The sequence below is a fragment of the Oculina patagonica genome, chromosome 6 (assembly GCF_052425735.1).
Source record: "Oculina patagonica isolate OP01 chromosome 6, crgOcupat, whole genome shotgun sequence".
Taxonomy (NCBI): Eukaryota; Metazoa; Cnidaria; class Anthozoa; order Scleractinia; family Oculinidae; genus Oculina; species Oculina patagonica.
This window is the reverse complement of record NC_135763.1, coordinates 26,402,996-26,426,049: the sequence shown is the minus strand read 5'-3', so window position 1 is coordinate 26,426,049 and position 23,054 is coordinate 26,402,996. Positions and strand designations below refer to the sequence as shown.

The following is a 23,054-nucleotide window of genomic DNA, read 5'->3' as shown; positions in this document are numbered from 1 at the left end:
CTGAAGGGTCTTGCACACGTGAGGAAGGCAAAGATGGCTGACAAGTTCACAGAGTTCGCTGGCCGCATGGGAAAAGCTCCGAAAGGAGTCGGTACTGGATTAAAACTTCTAGTTGCAGCTGCTGCGGCTGCCTATGGGATCAAGGAGTCTGTTTATACAGGTATTATTTCATCGTCGGTTTATGCTTGCTACGATTTGTATGAAGTTCACTGCATGCATGCACAATCGATATGGTGTTCTTATCGAAGCTCAAGCACGAGTTGAAAAATACACTCGTAAATCAAGTCTTATAAAAGTCATACATGCTTGATTGCTTTTTGTTAATCTTCTTCTAAATTAGGAAGTGGGGCATTCCATCCTCATGTGTGTACGACTCCGTTTGTACTAGTTTATATTAAATTCGTTTTAAAATCGAATGCTTGGCACAGTACACGAATCAAATCGCACCGGTTGCAAGAGTATTGTGAACACCAACTTCTCGGTAGTTTAAAAATTCAATGACAGTACTTTGGCTACCTAGGCAACTTGTTTAACTCATGCACTTTTATACCCATATATGTACAACTACAAGGCCAAAATTATAGCATTTATATCCGACCCTGTGCGCCCCATCCCCACCCCCACCCCCACTGTACATGTATGATAATTCCCTGACTGCCTTTCAAACTGTTTTGGTCCTTCAAGCATTTTTAGCGGATAAGTTGAAAGAACATGAATTTTTATGGGAGGAAAAAGAATCTTGCCCATAGAATTAGCATGTGGTGACAGTTTCAGGGGGTTGGGGTTTTCAAATAAGAGTATGAGAACTGAACTTTCCTAAAGACCAAATTAAAATCAAGGTAAAAATAGGGTAGTGAATTATGTTATTGCATCTTTCAATAGCATGGGAACACTGATCAATCAACAGGTTATGATTTTCACTGCTGTCAATCAACTTAGTGGAGCTCTCAGGAAACAGGAGTTCACTTAGTTGTGATTGGTAGATTTAAATCTATTTTTCAAGGTTCATTGGTAACCGTAATTTACGATTGGCGCCAGTGAAAAAAATAATTGTTTATTATTTATTTAACTTAGTAGCTGGGTTTTGAACTTACAGTGTTCACATATAGCTGAAAGGCCAAGATATGAAGTTGCTGTACATATACAGTACCGCTCGCAAATAAGCGTCCCAAAACATACGCGAAAAACGCGTATGCTTTTGCACATACGCGCGTATGCGTATCTGCGTATATGCGTCTGCGTATATGCGTATGTGCGTATACTCTGTATACGCGTATGCTCATCAGTATGTATGAGCAAGCTTATTGTTTTTTCTTTTGTCCATAGTTTATTGTTCTTTGATGGCTTGCTATTTCTTCTTTTAGAGATCGCCGATTTATGCAAAATAGAAACGGAGAAATAACTTTTTCGCCCGCTTTTTCGTTACTTGACTTACCGGCCATACCTTTATGATAAATGTTGACGGCGCATCATATAAACTCTAATAGAACTTAGTTTCTACTCATTGGAATCTCTTTTCCAGTTTCAATCGCCCATTTACGCAAAATAGAACCAGAGATATTTTTTTTCGCTTCTAAAAGCCGTGTCGCTTCAATAGGCAATTAATTCATAAACAGTCTCGCCGGCGCGTGCGACCCTTGTGAAGAGACCAAAAGTTTATGTTGTAAGAAATGTTAAAAAACAAGATCAATGTTGACGGCGCATCATAAACTCTAAACTCTAAACTCAAGTCGGCAAACGAAACATTCCACATGAAAAACATCGTAGCCGTAAAGCCTTCCGTGAATATTAAATTGAAAGGCAGACTTGTGACGCGCCATCGCGTCTAGCTTGAAATGAACTTGTTTTATTTTTTTGTGAATTTAGCATAAAATTCCCAGAACCTAAATTCTTCTTGAATGAAACTTGTCTTTATTACTAACACAGATAACGGCATCAATTGTTATTACAGCTTTAGAGGAGTTAAACAAATTTTGCTTTTTTAACGCGGCCCAGCTAAGAGTCCAAAAGTTATCAAAATTTGCATATGTCAAAAGTAATTTGAAACCTTTCGAATAAACTCCATCGTAAATAAATGTAACACAACGCCGCACGCAAGTATCCGATTTAGATTCTTTCATACACATTTAACTGCGTTTTTCTAAAGAAAACTAAATGACAGATTTAACTTTGAGGTTTAATATTTGCGTCTTAAGTCATAACACAAACAATTCGTACGCGTGACATTACACACGTGCTTCATGTTTTGTCCGAAGATTGCCTGATCGCAGGTTATGTTTGTCCTGATTCGGCGGGACCGAGCTAACTCCAACTCGATTTCTTCTTAAAGTTAAAAAGAACAACCATAAAGAAACTTCCTCGTCTTTAACCTGATGTGGTCAAAGAGTCGAAAATATGCAACAGTTATTTTACATCTGTAGCGAATTCTGCTTTCGATGTCAGCGAGATATTTCCATGAATGTTTTGGAAACGCTCTGTTTTATACCATTATGAACTTGGAACTTTCGGTAAGTAATAAAGATTTTATCATTCGATCGACCAAAGCTGTTTTATAATTTTCTCGCAAAGAAACTTTATTTGTTTTCTCCAACAATACAACACAATAAGAACCAAGAGCAATGAATAACAAAGAACTGCGTATGTGCTTACGCTTCATTGGATACGCGCGTCTGCGTATGTGCGTATATGCGTCTGTGTATGTGCGTATGTGCGTATAAGGTGCGTATACGATGGACGCTTATTTCTGAGCGGTACTGTATGTACTGTACATGTATGTATCAACATGGCTGTATGATACTGTATTGCTTTACTGAAATCACCATTGTTTCTTCTTCAAACTCACAAATCGTTCTCTTTAAATTCCTTTAACAGTTGATGGCGGTCATAGGGCAATTATATTCAGTAGAATTGGAGGTATCCAAGATAACATTTACACTGAAGGACTTCATTTTAGGTATGCTATGTACAAAAGTGCTGAAAGGTTACATAAAACACAAAACATGCAGTGAGGGAGCTAGGTCAACCCTCCAAGTTTATTTTTTTCCTTAGTGGCCATTTGGCCACCAACTACTCAAGTTTTGGTCGCCAGTGAAACACTTTAGTCACCAAATTAAGCTCTACTGATGCTTTCAATCATTCCTCTCAATTTTAGTCATATGCGTACGAGAACCTTCGGTCCTGGGGGGCGGAAACCTTTTTGCCCGAAAAAAATGGCATGGGTTAAAAGCCGAAAAATAGGCATGTAAAATGAAAAATAAAACATGCATTGAAATAGTTGTGTACAATTTTCGCCTGCTTGCTTAAGTTCCACAATTAATTTCGTGGCGTTATCGGAAGTTGTCAATGCACTGAATCCTTTTTCGGATATCTTTTATTTATTCACTCTACTTCAGAAAAAAATATGTTAATTTTAGGGAGCCAATTTACATTATTTTTCGCCCATTAAAAAGTAATACAAAAGCGTGTAAAACATGCAGGGATGAATGGGTTTTAGAACATTTCGTTGAAAGTTTCAAGTTAGCCCTGAGAACTAAACATTTGAGTCGAAAGCATTAGCTTCATCACATTTATAACAGATTTAAGGTCTTGCACTAAATCCACCGTGCGCAAACGCTCAAGCTATGGAAAAGCTGATTGCAACTGATTAAAACCGAGGAGTCACGCAGATTTGCAAGAAAAATCGAACATGATTATAGCAATTTGCGAGAGGAAAAGAACGCAGATGAATGAGAAATTTGGACTTTTGAACAACAAAGTTCCAATACTTTTCCTGTTGATGTAATTCGTTTTGAACGTAATGTTGACTAGACTATTCGGCTTGTTTTCTATTTTTTTTTTCTTTAGGCTTGTTGCCCGAATTCTAAGCATTTTGCCCGAAAAATTTCGGCACTGGGGGGGCTGCAGCCCCCCTCGCCCCCCCCCCCCCCCCCCCCCGCCTCGTACGCCTATGATTTTAGTCTCCAGGCTGGCGACCTTGGCTCAAATTAAGTTGCCAGGTCCAAAATTTTAGTCGCCATGGCGACTAAAATGGTCCTAACTTGGAGGGTTGTAGGTATGGGTATTTTCAGAAACAACACATTAATTTTGGGAGGCTTCCAACTCCCGTGTACTCAGTCGCATGAATCGTCATGTGATCTGAACTGGGTAACAAAAATGATGTGAAGATGTTTGCCCAATCCGTCTATTCCCACAGTCTGCCAAATCCACAAATCTCCACTTTGCATTAAAAATGATTTACTTACGTAAAATTTGTTATTTTATTTGCATTACAGGATACCATGGTTTCATTATCCTATAATTTATGACATTCGGTCAAAACCAAGAAAGATTATTTCCCCAACTGGAAGTAAAGGTATGTTTATTATAAAGGTTGAGACTGAACACAGAATACACTGTTCATGTAATAAATAAGGTTGCAGCTTGCTTTTGTTCTGCAATCCTCTCTCTTGAGGTAAATTACTGTGTAAGGGCTGGATAGTGAACAAACACCAAGCAGATATGCCAAGCAGCAAAAAATCTAAACCCAGGAGAATGCCAATTTTTCATGAAAGTACTAACCAGTACCTTACACATTCTACAGAATGTCGACTTCAAAAAAATAGGAAACCAAGAAAAAGCCCTCTGACTCAACCATGAATTAAAATGCTTTAAATTTCCAAACTTCACCCCAAAATAGGCTTGAAAATATACATGTACTTTGTAAAAGCACCGGCGTTCCTTTGCATTCAGGAGATTGTACAACTTTTCTAGAAGACCAAAGGATTTGTCTGCTTGCATGAAATTCATGGATAATCTGGGAGAGTTGGCATGGCCAGAGGACCAGAATATTTGTTTCTATGAAAGTGGGGCAGGTTGATTATACAGTCAAGATTGTATGTACATTGTACATTCTCATCATTACGTATTTTACAGATCTTCAGATGGTTAACATTGGCCTTCGAGTACTCGCTCGTCCACAGGCAACCATGCTTCCTGATATGTACAGAAAGCTTGGCTTGGACTTTGATGAAAGAGTTCTTCCTTCCATTATGAATGAGGTACCAAAAAAACCATTTTACATTGTATGAGCAGAAATTTCCCCACAAAATCTTATTCGAATCATCATTTTGTAAACACCTTACAACTGATGTCCCCCCTGACATGTAATAACGATACAAAAATGTAACTTTTGCGAGTTACAGTATCTTGCAATCTTTTGAAATGTGTTTTTACACACAAAATTGCGTACAACACACAGTTGAAATTATAAGCAGGCATTGCACATGGTAGATTGAAGTTTGTTTTGATCATAATGATTGTAGCAATGTTGCACTGCAATAAAAAAATAATTTGTTAAGCCTATGCACTACCTGCATGTGTATTGGGTTACCTTATTCTTACTTATTTTCGTGAGTACTTAATTTCGCGAAAATTCGAGAGGCGAATTTCGCGAGTATTAATTTTCGCGATTGCAAGAAAAAATAGAGAAAAAGGGTATTAAATTTCGCGATTTTGTCAGTGTTTTATGGATCAGTCGTCTAAGGCTAAGAAACCACTGGAAATACACAAAGGTCTGGCTCAATGTACATGTAACTACAAGGAGACTGTAAATGGCATCTTTGGTGACTGTACTAAAGAGGTCTTTGTTTCGGTGATAAAAGTTGTTATTAGGCGCGCGCATTGTTACAGTTTATGTTGCGCGCGCGCTAGTTTAAAATGAACTGTCGACACACAGTCGCGTGTGATCGATCACGTATGAACTCTTTTAAGTAGCGTAAGTAAACGTTTTTTAGTCAGTTGTTAAGAAAACTCAGTGCTAACCAGTTATGCTAACCAGTTATAAACAATCAGTGTTTATAAACAGCCGAAATAAGGAACCGCAGTTAACGCCGTACACAGGCAACATTAAAAGTAAGTTGTAATCAGTTTTATCTTGGTTTTTTTGAAAGTTTTCTACAAGATTTGTACGTTCAAGTTATGTTGTTAGCTAGCGCTAAAGTAGTTTTGTTTATTTTGTATTTTAGATCGAATTATATTATCATTAAATACGATTGTCGACCTCTGTGTGGCTTGTTCTTTGTTCAACGGAACAGTCTTGAACCAATTTACAAGCAGGAAACAGTAATCAGAGGAAGGGTGCTGGACAAAAACAAGATGGAAAGATATTTTTAAAAGTAGATAGTTGCACTTCCAAACATTTAAAATTTTTACTGTTTTGATATATATAATATGGTATTAATTTTCCTGTGTTTAAATTTCGCGCAATGTTTTTTTCGCGGGTACTAAATTTCGCGATTATTTTGAAATCGCGAAAATTAGTAAGAATAAGGTACATGGAGGGTACTACACTAAGCAAGAATTTGTCTTGTTGCAGCCTAACAAAAGTTGTAAGGCAAATTAAATTTACTTGCCTGATGTAATGCTACCTTTAGTTACTCAACAGCACTTGTATTATTTGTGTATGTGTTTATTATTGTGGTTTCGTTTTTTCGTATTTGCAGGTTTTGAAGAGTGTTGTTGCCCAGTTTAATGCCTCACAGCTTATTACAATGCGTCAAGAGGTAAATTATCAATTATGTCTTCTTGGTTAATTATCATAACTTTCATCGATCAGCATCATCATTATTAATAACTGTATAATTCCGGTTATTAGCCCCCCCCCCCCCCCCCCCGCTTACAGTATAAGCCCCCCCTGAAGTCCAGAAACACAAACACAAAACACCCTTTCTAGATTACAACAAATTTCTAAATTACCTAAAAACTTAAACTTCTTAAACTTCTGCGCAGTTTTAAAGGATTATCATACCTCAACATACTTGCCCCATTTGTTTTCATGGACAGGCCATTTATTATTAGATTTGGCAATATTAGTTTCAAGTTGGTAAATTTTCTTAACTTGAGCTTTAAATATAATAATAGAAGGTTTAACCTTATTACATCTACACCAATATACAACTGTATATGTTTTTTTGCAATTAATAAAATATGGTTGGTAAACAAGTTCTTTTCATCGGTTATACCTAACATTATATCTTTAAGACTAAGGGATTTTATTTGAATATTCTGCTGGCCCATCCATTTTATAACTTCTGCCCAAAACTTCACAGGGCTAAATGTTGCTTTAGTGGACGTTTTTTGATCAATGCTCCCGTGGTTCGTTTCAAAACGTTTTTTAATTCCGCTTTATGCCCTCCAGGATATAAGCCCCTTTGCTTATAAGCTCACCCAAAACCCCTTATGAAGTTGTATAAGCCCAGGGCTTATAAGCAGAATTTTAGGGTTATTACTTCACTGCTGTGCAGAGATATGAACTTTTTTTCTTGAAGAAAAATTATAAAACATTAAATATTAATGGTTTCTTTATCAGAAAGTACATTGTATCAGTCAGAACACATGTACTTGTAATGTACTGATCACTACATTTATCTTATTTGAATTTCAATCCAGGTCAGTCTGTTAATCAGAAGGCAGTTGACAGATCGTGCAAAGGACTTCTATGTTATTTTGGATGATGTGTCCATTGTAAGTTGAGCATCTTAGTTATATACATGTACATGCCAATGTTCATGTACTTTTGTAAATGTTTGTACGGTGAGGCTCACTTCACTTAACCAATAATGTTGCTTCGTACTCTAACTATGGTGTTTCATACAAGTGTAGGCTTAACTGCAATCTTTGTTTTTTCTAGACTGACTTAAGTTTTGGACGAGAATACACAGCAGCTATTGAAGCAAAACAAGTCGGTAAGTACTTGATATTTTTGAACTCTTCACTCCTACAGTTAAGAGTCAACAGCAACTGAGCCGAACTTAACATTCAAAGCGAAAGCGAAAGAACGGAGAGAAAAAATAAAGCGCATTGAACATAAACTGAAAATTGCTGAGGAAAAATTAGCTGACTCTCCAAATGATGATACACAAAATGAAATTGACACTTTAAAAAGCGCATACGAAAAAGAATACGAGTACATTACGAAAGGAGCAATAATACGATCACGTGCAACTTGGTACGAAAAAGGTGAGAAAAATAATAAGTATTTCCTTAATCTACAAAACAATAAGAAGACAAAAAGCACTATAAGAAAACTTGAACGCCAGAATGGTAATATTACTGTTGACCCGAACTGCATAATGGACGAATTACACTCATTTTACTCAGATCTCTATAAAGAAAAGAACTCCGAAGAGCTAATTTCTGAAAATTGTCCTTTCTTAAATTCTGGGAATATACCTAAGCTTTCACCAGCAATGCGAGAGTTATGCGAAGGAGAGCTAACCCTTGCAGAGTGTTTTAATACTCTATCGAGTTTTCAAAGCAACAAGACACCAGGGAACGACGGACTAACTGTAGAATTCTATAAATGTTTCTGGAAGCTCTTGGGTAGCCTGCTAGTTAATAGTCTAAACTACGCGTACAAACATGGCGAATTATCTTCCTCCCAAAAGCAAGCGCTTATCGTCTTAATTGAGAAGAAAGATAAAGATAGACGACAGGTAAAGAACTGGAGACCAATCTCTTTAATCAATGTCGACGTAAAGATTGGCACGAAAGCTATAGCTAAAAGATTAGAAAAGGTTCTGCCGGAAATCGTACATCATAATCAAAACGCATATGTTAAAGGAAGAACTATTTTCGACGCTGTCCGATCCATCGACGATATTATCAAGCTAACATCATCAAATAATATGAGCTCATTACTGGTAGCAATTGACTTCGAAAAAGCCTTTGATTCAGTGAACTGGAATTTTCTTAGACACGCCTTAAGGAAGTTCAATTTCGGCCCATCTTTTATTAATTGGATTACAGCTTTTTACTCAAATATTTCCAGCTGTGTGATGAATAATGGATTTATTACACAACCTTTTAAACTTTCACGCGGCGTGCGTCAGGGTGATCCTCTCTCGCCCTATCTGTTCATTCTAGTCCTAGAAACACTCGCGATTCATATTAGAAATGACGAATGCATTAGGGGAATGAACGTTGATGGCCACGAAATTAAACTTATCATCTTCGCTGATGATCTCACGGTCTTTCTTAAGGATAGCGCATCTTTTCACTGCCTGTTGGCCAAGCTAGAGTTGTTTGGTCAATACTCCGGTCTGAACGTTAATAGAGAAAAAACTGAGGTTATGAAGCTCGGAATCTCTGATATTTCTGCAGAAGAACTGAAAATAGATGAAATTAAAAAAGTAGTCAAAATTCTAGGGATACATTTCACTTATTATCAAACGCTTTCAGATAAGTTAAATTTTCATACCAATCAATTAGAAAGACACTTAACAGCTGGAACTGGAGAGGCCTCACTTTGCTAGGGAAAATACAAATAATCAAGTCGTTCGCCATTCCTAAAATTCTTTATCGCCTCTCTCTTGTCTCAACAAATAAAACTTTTGTTAAAGAGGTCAATCAGGTGCTGTATAATTTTGTGTGGAAAGGCAAGGATAAAGTTAAACGGCTCGCTCTCATAAACAGTGTCGAGAATGGTGGGTTAAATATGCCGCACATTGAGTCTCTCATTAACACGCAAAGGATAGTATGTATCAAAAAGTATTTGGGTGATTCACCCTGTTCCTGGAAAATTATTCTCGACCACTATCTTCACAAAGTCGGGGGCAGTTTGCTTTTCCACTGCAACTTCGAGTACACAAAGCTCCCATTGGACCTCCCTGATTACTACAGAGAATGTCTTGCAACTTGGACAAAATTTACTGCCTCACCTGTCTCTTCAATGGATGAGATCGTTAACCAGATCTTATGGAACAACAAATTCATTTGTATCGGACAGAAATCAGTTTTTAACCGCAAACTCTTCTCCTTGGGGCTACATAAAGTTGGAGAACTTTTTAATGAGATAAACATTAAGCCACACACCACCTTGCAAAATCTAAATGCCCTGGATCTCTTATTTTTGAACGGTCTTTATGATTGCCTTCCACCTGAATGGAAGAAAGTGATGACCAACGACCCTCCATCGGTGCTCATTAAAACTAAGCATAAATGGGACGATGTGTTTTTGTACTCGGGCAATGATGCCCTTTTATTAAGTGAATTGTCCTCAAAAAAAATCTACAATATTTCGGTGTCAAAGATTTCGATTAGTCCGTCGGCAAAAAAGAAATTCGATGTTTCATATGCTTCTGCAGAGCACGCCCTTGACTGGAAGAGAATCTACAGCAATGCTTTTAGATTCGCAATAGACACCAAAACGCGTGAATTTCAGTACAAGATACTTAATAGAATACTTCCTTTAAATGATTTCCTCTTCAAAATTGGCAAGTCTAACTCTCCTCTCTGCTCTTTCTGCCAATCCTCAGAGGAAAACATGTCCCACTTCTTTTTCCATTGTCCGTTGGTAGCAAACTTTTGGCAATCAATTAAGCATCTATTGGGGGGTTATGAGCTAATTGAAAGAGAAGTGATCCTAGGGATCACCGACGCAGTTGAAAATGCATTTCTAAAGAATCATCTAATTCTATTAGGAAAACAACATATTTTCAGATGTAAACATAACAACTCTCTTCCTAGCGTAATCAGTTTCACAAAAACTTTGAAAGCAGTCTTTGATTCTGAACGTTTAATTGCTAAAGAAAATAACAAGATCAACTTTCATTATGACAAATGGAAGGATCTGTTAGACTACCTCCTCTCCTGATTTTAAAATAGCTGGCAAGCTCGTGGCACTTCTTGTCTCGAAACAGCTATCTAATCAATTTAAGGCAACTTACTGAACTGTATGTCGTTATACATATATATTTTTTTTTTTTTTTTAAGAAAAAGGTAAATTTATTAGTGTAATGTAAGAAGTTAATTGTAAGTTATGTACTGTAGGTTATTCTAAGCTATATACTGCAAGTAGTGTATTGTAAATAAGTCACAGAGTTAAGTTATAAGTATAAGTAATGTATAATGTAATGTAACGTGAAATGTAAGTAAGTTATTGTGTGTATTGTAACCTGCTTGTTGGAAAAAAAATAAACAAATTACAAAAAAAAAAAAAAAAAAAAACTGAGCCGAACTTTTGTGTAGTACTGTACATGTATGTATACTGACACACTGTTTTTTACCCTCACAGCTCAGCAAGAAGCACAGCGAGCGCAGTTTGTGGTGGAAAAGGCGATACAGGAACGGCAGCAGAAAATTGTACAAGCTGAAGGAGAGGCCCAGGCAGCAACACTGATATCCTTTTTCAATGCATATGTCTTGTGCTTCATTCTTTCCTCTCAAGGTGGATGCACAGACAAACCATGTGCACTGCCCGTGCAACCATCCTCATTTATCCCGTGGCCGATGTGCATATGATTTCAGGTGGTACTGTATATAAGACAGTACTGTAGTATATTAATTATAATTATTTATCGATAACGCTTTCACCGCCGAGCGGTTAGCTCAGTTGGTAGAGCACCAGACTACCGTGCAGGAGGTCTCGGGTTCGAGTCCCAGACCAGACCAGAGTGATCTCCGGCACACTCTCCTCAAAAATTCCACTTGCTTTTTTCCGTCAAACAACAAATGTACAAGATAAGAAATACAAGATCGAGTTCTCGCTGTTAGGACTATTAGTTAGTGTGACATTTACTTGAGCTTAGCAATAAAGCCTTTTGAACTACAATAATTTTAAATTTTGTTACCTATATGGGTCTGTAGGTCAACTGGAGCCCTTGCCTTTCTTTCAAGAATTTAAGTTTTCATGCGTAATGTCCATGTTCTGGCTTTCATAAACTTGTTAACATATCGATCGTAAGACATGGATTAATTCAACTTCAACTTCAACTTGGAAGTAGCCAAATAATACACAATTTGTGTATATATGCACATGTTAGCCAGCAAAAGGAGTTCTCGGGTTGGCTAAAATAAACAGAAAAGTACAACCTGCAGCCGGACCGATCGTCTTTTCTTCGCATTTTTTGAGGATGTTGCAAAGCATGGACGCGGGTGGCCTGGGTACTGTAAAAATGTTCCAGGCGTTGCATGCTCGGTCTACAATGTTTTTTCTGATCATAAAGTTGTTGTTATCCAATTATCGCGCTGTTTCTTCATGAAGAAAAGGACCTATGAAGGTAAACTTGAAGCATATGAGGTAAGAACACCATAAACTGGAAGTCTACAAGATTTTCCGATGCAAACTTCTTCTTTTAAGTGGAAAAACGTATCGGTCGAGTTAAAGTTAAAAGTGACCCCCGAGGAAGAATTTTTTAGGTTCACATCCCCCCTCCCGCACGAATTTCACAAGCCATTAACCCCCCCCCCCCCCCCCCCCTCCCGCGAGAATTTCCAGTTTGCCATCCGTCGGGGAGGTGTGTATTTTTTCTGGAATGACCCATCGTGCTGTGTACTGTGGAGTGCTCGGAGGTATTAGCTGTACATGTATAAGCTACTCTACAAATCTGAGGGTAAACAAAAGTATTGTTATCTATCCTTGACTGTGGTCACCTTGGTAATGCTTTGAAAAGTAATCCAGGTTATTTGAAACTGAGAAGGATACGCGCAGCACAGGCTGTTTCCAATACGGTAAGATTGCTGGTTTATGCAAGTGTAATATGTCCTTTGCATGGCAAGGTCATGTGACCTTGTCAATCATAAAAAACAGGTGGTACATGGTTGAAAGAAATGGAAATAATTAGGAAAATTAAAATTAGTGAGGTTGCCCAGGGCTCGAGACTAACGGTAGCCAACTAGCCAAAGGCTACTAAAATTTAGGTTTTGGCTACCAGGTTTAGCATTCCTACTAGCCATTTGGCTAGTGAAAAACTCGGAAAAGTCAACTGTTCTTGACAGAAATCAATATACCTAACTAGTGAAAAATTACTTTTGGCTAGTAAAATCTGACATGTCACTAGCCAGTAAACCAGTGAGTTAAAAAGTTAGTCTCAAGCCCTGTTGCCAATTTTAGACTGCTGAGCAGTACAGTATACTGTCATACAGTATTTTCAGTTTGTGTAGGAAAGAGAGTCAAACTTTTTGTATTAATCTATTTGCTTTTGTCAAGTGCTGCCTTTAAGTTAAAGGGAGTGCTAGTCTTTCAATATGAACAATAATGTAATTATTACATGTACTGTGACCAGTTGTTGTTTTATAACTAGCAGTAATTTTAAAGTCATGGAATACTTGAGGTCCATACACACTGAGAATTGCATTTAATTGTTTAGATTTATTTCACTGCACAGCTGTTCCTATATCCCTGGCTACGCTGACTGCACCTTAATGGCTCAATTGCTAAAAAAAAAACAAGGAAATTACACAATTAATTTACAGTTACTGTTCGTGTTTAACTACTAGCAGTAATTGTAAATTTACTGTATAATTTTTACACTTTGCAAGTTGAGATGATTCTTTCACCTCTGATAGAAAAATTTACAATAATATTGCACATAAGGGTCTTTCGACAATTAAGACTAGACAAGTACAAATAAACATGTATGCATCCACAGATTTGTTATTTTAAACATTTCCCATCATACTGTGTTAGTAGTAAAGTGGGGAATTTCAAATAAATGGGAGGGAGAGCTCCAGAAGACGGGCTAGAAAAAATGGGAATTCCAGCTTGGGCGAGAGTCTACCTTACAATGTGCTAAGTATAGGGGTATGTGCCGCTGGTTAGGGTACTATCTTACTATTCACCTTCCAGGTCTGTGATAAGTACTATTTCTTGTAACAATTTTATTGTGTAGTCTTTAGTTTTTTTGGTCTGAGATGCAGGGCTGCAAATATATATTTTTTTTTACTTGAAATGACATATGCCCTACTAAGACACCATCTTGGTCGGACAAAACAAGATTATTGTGGTCAGACAAATTTTTATTCACCGTTGCCGTAAAATGATTTACGATCAAAAAATTGCCTGGACATCATGTCCTGGAACCACACTTGGGATTTCGTTGGACATGAGCAAATTTTGGTCGGCCAATGTCCGATGACCAACTGTTATTTGCAGCCCTGGAGATGGGGTAGGAGTTTAGAGATCCCAGTAGAGCTAACCTGCGAACAGGCTTTCCGGGTTCGCAGGCTACAGTAGAGCACCCCACCCAAACTTTTCCAGGTACTACCCCCAACTGGGTATATAGTACAGTGGAACCCTGATAACAATCCTCGATATAACGATATTCCCGATATAACGATGAATATTCTATGTCCCGGCAAATGTTACAGTAAAATTTGTGGGACAAAACCCCGATATAACGATCTTCGATATAACAATATTCCCGATATAACGATGAGAATTCAGCGGACCGAACGTAAAATCTTTCCCGATTTAACGATATTATCAGTACACAGTCACAATTTAAGGAAAATATTGATTTTAATCCAATAACATTACAGTAATTGAGTAATCTTTTACATTTCTGACAACACCTTTGTACGATGATATACGAAAATGATACTGTAATACTGTATTCTAATCCTCTTTGTCCAGTAAAAAAGTATATGTTATGTTTACCTCGATATAATGATATTTTCGGTTAATTTACGGCCATATCGTTATACCGGGAGCTTCGATACAACGATCCCTCGATATAACGATATAATTTTACTGCTCCCTTGGCATATCCTTATATCGGGGTTCCACTGTAGTTCTAAAGGAATGGACACTGAAAAATGTTTTTCCTGGTGGTGTAATTGCTTTTTAGATGGCCAACTCACAAAATATGGTGTTCTTGGATGGTGGAGCGTTGATGTTGAATGTTAGAGACACGGATGACATAGAAGAGTAAGTACCAACCATCGTCACTAATACACTTGGTCAGAATGTGAAACAGAATAGAGTTTACTGCTCCCATTTGCTGTCTATCCTTTTATAAAAAGCCATTTTCAACAGTACTAAATATCCCATAATTTTATTTTCAAAATATTCCAAAACTGTCTTCTCGAGTGAGACTGGGCTCATCTTCAACAGAAATAGCTTCACTCAGCTCCTCTGTGGGTTCGACATGTTTGAAACTTACTTCCTGTTACTTTACTTCTCTTGGAATGATGGGGTGCATTAGAAATAGGAAGCACCACTGCACAATTTGATTGCAGTCTAGCAGTCACCAATTAGTAAACAATGGGACAAAATTATCATTTCATAGGAAGAGGCAAAGAAAATAGAACAATTTTTCTTCTAAATCATCTAAAAAATCCCCCAGAAATCCCATTTTTTTCTAAAAATCCCCCAAATTTCTAAAAATCTCCTGTTGCTCTAAAAATCCTTAAAAAATCCAGCTTTTTGTGTCTCTAGAGGCCTAGACTGTGGAACATTTTGTTTTTTTTCTTCATTATTTTTGTTCCTTTGTCTGTGTTTTAATCTCAGTCTGAAAATAATTTATTTGTTTTATATTGCAGGGGTTTAGGACTCCCAAAAAAGAAATTAATAAATTAACTCACTAGTCTCTTGACGATGGGTACTTGCATAATCAAACATGTAAGCTTGTTCTCTGCGGAAAACGTGTTCAGCCACATGCTTGTTGAGTACTGTTTACATGTAGACATTGTCCAAATGATTGTACTTTTTTCCTGCATGTAAGTGTAGACAAGGTTTAGTAGAAACAAGTCGATAAGGTACTCTTTCTAAGAATACAGCATTTCTGGTAATGTGGTTTTAGTCTTTCCTCATGAGGAACTTCTAGTTGTGGTGTGCGTGACTGTAACAGTACATTGTTTGAGGAATGTGAAGGAAAATAAAGACTGCATTTTTGAAATAATATGACTTTGTATCTATCTTTCATTCGGTGGATGTATGGGATACATAATTATTATACCTTATTATAGGAAATTAACGCGTCATGAAATTAACGCGAATTTCAAACTTTCGCGTTAATTTAAGTCGCGTTAATTTTTGTTAACGTTAATTTCCGCGCCGTTAATTAAGTGGAGCGTTAATTTCCATGACATTAATTTCCATTATTTTGGCCCCAATTTTTCGTTACAGTCCAGATGTTCTTGACTCCAAGGAAAAAGCATAATTTTATCTGCCACTATCATTGATACTGTGAAGAACGCTCAAAGTGGAAAAAGTACCACGAACATTGTTTTCGTTTAAGATTACACGTCCATAAGTGTTGAAATAAACTTGTTCCTGTTGTGAACGTCGCGTTAATTTCCTTCATTTTGAAATGTTACCCTCTCTTTCGCGTTAATTTCCTTTATTGGGAAGTAATTTTTCCTTCAATTTGCGTTAATTTAAGTCACGTTAATTTCAAATACCTTAATTAACACAAGCGTTAATTTCCTATAATAATGTAATCAGGGATTGTAGACCTTCCCTAGACTTGCCTACTAGTCAAGCTCACAGAGCGCGAACGTGAGCATGAAGCTCACGCAAGAAGCGTGAAGCAAAGAAGCGAATAGTCTCCCTTGAAGCCTTTTTTAGTGTCGTCACGCAACGCTTCTCCCAGGAGTGTTGCGTGACGACACTAAAAACGGCTGCGAGGAAGCCTACGAAGCGAATGACTTTTAGAAAGGCTAGACCTTCCGTAGTCCTCCCCCGAGTGCGATCATAATGGTAACTTGTTTGAGTGACCGCTTGCCTAGTGAGTCTCGGGGCCCTGGACTGCAAATTACAGCCAGTCATTGGCCAATTGCCAACCAAATTTACGCATGTCACACAAAATCTGAACCATCCACAAATTTGGGAACAGCATTTTTGCCTTGAAAAAATTTCTGCTCACACTATCATTTTCAAATTGTTTTGTACACACCTATCCCACCGGCGTATAAATTAATTTTGAAAATGGCATACTGCCTCATACTTACACTGTAGATGATCCCAGGAATTAATTTGGGAGAGATTGAGAGAAATTCAAGAGAATTTGGACAAATAAAACACAAGTTTTGGAGCACTTATTTAGAACATAGTGCTTATAATAATACACTTAATTGTAACTATGACACAACTAAAACCAACCAATCAAAGTGCTTTCATTAACAATACAATAATTATTGTGATTCTTGCAAATAAAGAAAAACAAAAATGCTGTAAAATTGGGAGTATTGCAAATTTTATTAATAAAAAATAATTAATTATTAATTAATAATTTTATTAATAAAAAAAACAGATCTCTCTCCACACATCTTGCAAACTGTCTCATGGCTCAACAGACAATAATTATGTACATGTCAAATATTTTCCTCAGGTGAAACAAAAATTTGTTAAAAATCCCTTGCAGGGAATAGATCACATTTTACGGAAAACAAAACGGCCCTTTCACAATTCACAAAGAATGTCATGTTGTTTCATGTTTGAAAAGGAGTGCACAATTTGGAAAATCACGAATTTCAGCTACAATGGAAATCACGAGGAAAAAAATAAATCACAGGTCACAAAAATATCCTTTACCCCCCTCAGTATAAAGGTCTGGACACACTAGGGGACAAGTTGCTGCAACAGGTTGCCATATGCGACATGGTGCATTTTTGTGACAATCTTTGTCACTGTGATCAGTCAGCTGATTTCAAACCAGTTTGAATTTGTGTGTCTGATCACAGCGACAAAATGGGCGAAATCAGCATTGTCAGCGTGTGTGCACACTTCTGCGACAAGTCACTGCGACAAAATATAAATTAACCAATGAGAGGGTGTCATGTATTTTTGCCATATTGAATTGGAAACTAGTCACATTCCCACTCTACAAAATTCCCTGTGTGCAACAAACAAGCCCCTTGGCCGGAGCGACTTGTTTTGAAGTAGTACACATGGAGCAACTTGTCGCAGAGACCTGTCTCTGCAACTTGTCACCTATTGTGTCTCGATCTTAATAGCAAGGTTTCTATCGACTGACTGATGGCAATTGGCCTTAAGTGTATTGTGTACTTCACACACCCAAGCAGTGGTAGCCTGCATAGCAAGCATTCCTACACAGTTTTTGGTGGAAAATACATTATTTGTGACCCTATTTGGGAAAACCAGGCTTAATGGAAATATCGTTGTACCGTTTTTTCAGTTTAATGCATTTTCTAACATTGAGAATGCATTTGATAACATTTTCATTGCGTTTTCAAACGTTGGCAATGTTTTCCAACAGAAACGAAAAACGTTGAAGACCATTTGAAAATCTTCGTTGAAATGCAACACCACGCTATTTTCGTTAAGCCTGGTTTTCCCAAATAGGGTCACATTTGTACCATAATGCCATATGCAGGTTAAATTAGTGGTGCACTAGTCCTGTAGTCTGCTACAGGTATAAATTTTTCCGCACTTCCGCCTCACAATACACTGATATCTTTGACTTGACATTTTATTTTGCAAGACTGGACTGTCCTAAGCCTGTTTATGATTCCCATGTCAGAGTAAACTTTAACACAGTACGGTCATACATGTACAATGTATATCCCACTTAATGGACAGTTGCAACACAGACACCAGTTTTGGTCACTAAAATTAATATGTTCACCCTATCCTTTTGATTTAACCCACCAATAAATTTATTAATTAAAAGCTCTATAATTACACACACTGTAGACACTCTCTCTTACATTACCATTCAAACTGTACACTGTACACAAAGAAATTACATGCAGGAAAAAGTAGTAAAAATCTCGCTCCTCTAAACTTCGACACGACACCTCCCTAGAGAGTAAGCAGATATTTCTTTAAAGTTGACACTAAGTCACTTTCCTAGCCACATACAAACTCTACTAAAAATTAATCTCCCTGAAGTGGCCACCTCCAAAGTGGACACTTTTGTCCCAAGAGCTGGTGCCCCTTTATGGGAGATTCAACTGCATTATCCCTCCCCCCAACATGAGTTTCATTTAATAAAAGTCCTTTACAATAGCAAGACTTGAGCCACTACGACTCCAACACTGCTTCTCCTTGTGCTCATGGAGACAACAGAAGTCCATTTGTTTGTCTCAGGATCATACTTTTCAATGCTGTTTAAACTGGAGCTGCCATCGTTGCCGCCCACTGCATACAGTGTGCCATCAATCACTGCCACGTCATGTGTGCTGCGGCGAACGCTCATAGGTGCCAGGCAGGTCCAGGAATCAGCAACAGGCTCATAACGCTCCATCGTGTTCAGACACGATGCTCCATCATTCCCCCCTAAAGAAAGACAAATTAATTAATTTTCGGGTCTATCATTCCCCCCAAAAGAAAGAATCAAAATGATTTTTGGGTCAAACCAGAAAAGAATTTTGGTTTTTGAACTGCAAATTAGTTTTATGTTCAATCCTGAAAGCTTGTCTTTTTTAACTGCTTGGTCAAGGTGAAGTACAAAAGTACTCTTGAACACAAGCCACAATCAATTTAATCCCCAGACCTTGATCAAGACATGGATCTGTAATTTTTAACAAACACCAGCACGGGTTTTTGAAATAGTCTCGGTCTCGGATTTGATAAAAACGCTCATTTTTACTCAAGTCTCTGTCTTGAATTTACCACTTTACACCCCTTACAGCTAAGGAGAATGCTGCTAGCCGAAATGAGCATAACCCAGTGGTCGACTACATGTATTTGGCATATTTGTAAAAAAAAATGCCACACAAGTAAAATTGCCAAATTCACAAGTTACCAAGACTATAAATAATATACATGTATAATAAACCACTTTCATGAACATTTTGTTGAATAAATAAGTCTCAGATGATGGCTCGCTTTCGGTTTGTATTGGAACTTTCCCCCTCCCCAACTATTGAACATTAGCATAACCACACTGACCTACCATTGGTAATCGCGCAATCTGATTGGCTACACAGGTGCCTTCTATTGACCCGTAGAAGGCTCTCGGAGCGCGTGCTTAGTCTTCGCTGAATTTTATCAATCAAAACATTCAATAAATCAACTCTAGCTATATTTTGTGTTTAATAGATCGGTCAGTGGGTTATGCTAACACAATTAGACGGCTCACTCTCGGTTTCTACCGGCTTTTGATAGTTGGCTCGGGGCTTCGCCCCTCGCCAACTATCAGCCGGTAGAAACCTCGAGCTTGCCGTCTAATTGTTAAATAAAAACCTTGAGCTTGCCGTCTAATTGTTAATTAATGTGATGGATTGTATAATATATTTTAACCTGTAACTTACCTACAACATAGAGCATATCATTCAAGACAGCCACACCAGCACTGCTTCTTCTGCTGGCCATACTGGCTACCGGCTTCCATGTGTTAGTCATCGGGTCAAAACACTCCACTGTGTTAAGGTGTGTACTGCCGTCATAGCCCCCTATGGCATAAATTATGCCATTCACCACACCCACACGCACATACCGTCTGATGAAAAAGTAAAGAAGTCGCACTAAATATCTTAACTAAATTAAATCAATATACTGTACATGTAGCGGTACTTGTAATTTACTGAGTGTACAATAACAGTTGATTATCAAACTTAGCAACCAATCACGAAGTTAAAACAAGGGAAATCCTAAGCATGACAAAGGTCTGGATGTCTGATCTTGACTGGCATAAATTCTTACCATTTACATTTAGTTTCTCTGTTTACTCCTTTGCTTTAGTTTTGAATGGAAAAATAACTATAATTACAGTGTTTTATCACATTTCCAAACACTTCAAGATTCATCAAAAATACTTTGCTGAGCATTTTATTTCAACTCTCATCGCAGTACTTGGATCTGTGAAAAACGCAGTCTTTCATGTTTAACTGATATACAGTCAACTCTCTCTTTATGGACACCTCTATAAGATGGATGCCTAGTGTATACAGACACTTCTCTAAACAGAAAGATGACCCTGTCCTTGCCACTTTTCAGTCATCTTACTTAACTCCCTATAAGACATAAACCTCTAGGACAAAAAGTTGAAGCCGGTCCCAATGGCAATGGTGTCCATTTTAGAGAGAGAGATGACCATATAACATGAATGTAAACCTGAATTCATTGTCAGTAGCATGCTAAGTACCTTCTTGTGTTCATTGCGGCCACTGATGTCCACTGAGCTGTCAAAGGATCAAACCTCTCAACACTGTTGAGACACGACGCTCCATCATAACCACCAATGGCATAAATCAAACCATTCAGCACAGCCACACCCAAGCAGCTCCGACGAGTTCCCATAGATGGTACTGCCAACCACTGGTTACTCTGTGGACAGTAAGCTTCGACTGTCGCTAGATCAGTACTCCCGTCATAACCGCCTACAGCATAAATCTTTCCGCCAACTGCTCCGACGCCTACCCGGGCACGCTTAGTTGACATGGGAGTCACCATGCACCATCGCTCAATTCTAGGATCATAACACTCACACTCGCTGTGAATAGCAAACAGACTGCCGCCGCCGATAGCGAACAGAATCGGCACCTGACCCGTGGGTTTGCGACAGACAGTTCTGGGGCTTTGAAGCACCGAGCGCTGTTCGGGTAGCAAGTGGTACTTCATTGCCTCAATGAGCAAGTCCTTACAATCCGGGGTATTTCGGATCAGATCTTCGGTTTCGACACGGGTCATTAAGCACTCCCTTGTCAACAATGGTAGTCTCACGAAAGGCAACAGATCCCTCACAAATTCCCTTCTGTTATCCACATCAAACTTAACCCAGTTTATAACAGCGTTGTAGACTTGTTCCTCGCTTTCTACGTTTACGTCACTATTCGAGATAAGCTCCAATACCTGCTCGACCGAAAGGAGCATAAATTCCTCCGTCTGTGAGACCTCTAGGAAGTGTTGAAGAGCAAACCGATGCGAACTTTCCAGCAAGTCCGCGCAAGTATGAGTATCGGCGAACGCCCGAATACCAAGACAGTTCGAAGGATGAAGTTGATTTTTAAGAAATTCACAGCAAGCGTCTTTTACACTCGTTAACTGTAATAGACTCGACGCGGGGAGTAACGCCTGAACGTTTTCTTCGCTGACTTGAATGCGAGCAGTGTACGCAAAGTCTACAAGAAGTTCGATCGCATCTGCGTCGACATCTTGAAGGGTTATGTCTCTTTGTCTGCTCTCGATAAGCTCGCTAGTGAACATAGCTTGAAAGTAAGGACTACATGAAGCTAACACCAGTCGATGCGCTGAAATTCGTCGTCGCGGCTCGCCGACGAGGAGATTAACATCGCATAATTCGCCTTTCGATCTCATTGTTTTCATGCAACAAAACGCTTCTTCGGTGTGTGTCGGCGAGAAATGTGATATAAACTCCACTCGCATCTCCTGTTGAGATGTTGTCCTGAATTGCTGCATATTTGCCACGTTGATAGCTTGCAAAGGTAGTTCTTTGTGTAATAAATACAGTAGAGAAATAAGAGTCCGCCGAGTTCCTTCAAATTCCTTCGTGTCAAATCGATTTGAAATGGAAGAAGGAGATTCACGTTGCCCCCCGAATAGAGAGCCTGCTCGCAGGCTAGCGTTTGTTTCGTCGCGTAAATCTCCCCCAGATCGCACTGTACTCCTAGAAGACACACTGATCTCTGGTAAACATCGCTTTGATCGAATTATCTGATGTATGTCTTGCTATCAATTCCTTTTAGTCGTGGTAATTCAAAACATTTTCAAACAAAGAAAGTGACGCGGCGCCGCCAACAAAACATATACTAGGTAAGGTTTCTTTACTGGAGCCCAGTCCTTTATTCTCCCGGCCAACATCGCGGACAACTGCAACAATCCACGTTAACAATCGACGAGGCAATCGTACTTAATTGAAACTCAAACGCTTCGAAAATTGTTGGAAAAGTGAGCACATCTAGAGCTTTTAAAGTCAGACTGATCTAAGTATAAAGAGAGAAAAATGCTTAAAACTGATAAGAACTGAAGTGAAATCTGATGAAGTCTCCCATTTCCGCGTTCGAGCTGGAACTCGGCTCGGCAAAAGTTTATTTCCTTACTTCAGTACCGTTTTTATTTTCTCCAAAAATGAAAGAAGCTAGCTGACATTGATAAGCTAGCGTGCATGGAAAGCAATACATCGGTTCCCACATTTTAACTGACATTAAGTGAGAGTTCCAAAGTCTCTCTAAAATTAAGATTGAGCTGTTTAATAATACTATAATGATCATCCTTTGCGATTGAAACGATGTAGCCTAAGCGACAGGCTAAAAAGCATCAAAATGAACTTATTTACCCTGTAACTTAATTCAAAAGTATACAATCATACAGCAAGAATATTTCCCATAATTAGAATGTTAAAGTTCTGGTTTATAGACACAGCTTTATACGC

General features: G+C 38.3%; 2 protein-coding genes across 2 annotated transcripts; one reads left to right on the top strand and one right to left on the bottom strand.

Annotated features, from left to right (window-relative positions):
• Positions 1 to 13: 13 nt before the first annotated feature.
• LOC144658295 (prohibitin-2-like) lies at positions 14 to 15,656 on the top strand. The gene is made up of 11 exons (XM_078518702.1): positions 14 to 160; positions 2,872 to 2,953; positions 4,272 to 4,351; positions 4,912 to 5,036; positions 6,480 to 6,539; positions 7,426 to 7,500; positions 7,667 to 7,721; positions 11,051 to 11,154; positions 12,409 to 12,486; positions 14,604 to 14,683; positions 15,298 to 15,656. Exons 1-11 carry the CDS (start codon positions 34 to 36, stop codon positions 15,332 to 15,334), a joined length of 903 nt encoding a protein of 300 aa, XP_078374828.1. The 5' UTR covers positions 14 to 33; the 3' UTR covers positions 15,335 to 15,656.
• Positions 15,657 to 18,050: 2,394 nt separating this feature from the next.
• Positions 18,051 to 22,420, bottom strand: LOC144658163 (kelch-like protein 17). Its single transcript, XM_078518517.1, has 3 exons — positions 20,808 to 22,420; positions 19,975 to 20,162; positions 18,051 to 18,997 (listed from the first exon to the last, which is right to left on the bottom strand). Exons 1-3 carry the CDS (start codon positions 22,079 to 22,081, stop codon positions 18,720 to 18,722), a joined length of 1,740 nt encoding a protein of 579 aa, XP_078374643.1. The 5' UTR covers positions 22,082 to 22,420; the 3' UTR covers positions 18,051 to 18,719.
• Positions 22,421 to 23,054: the final 634 nt, after the last annotated feature.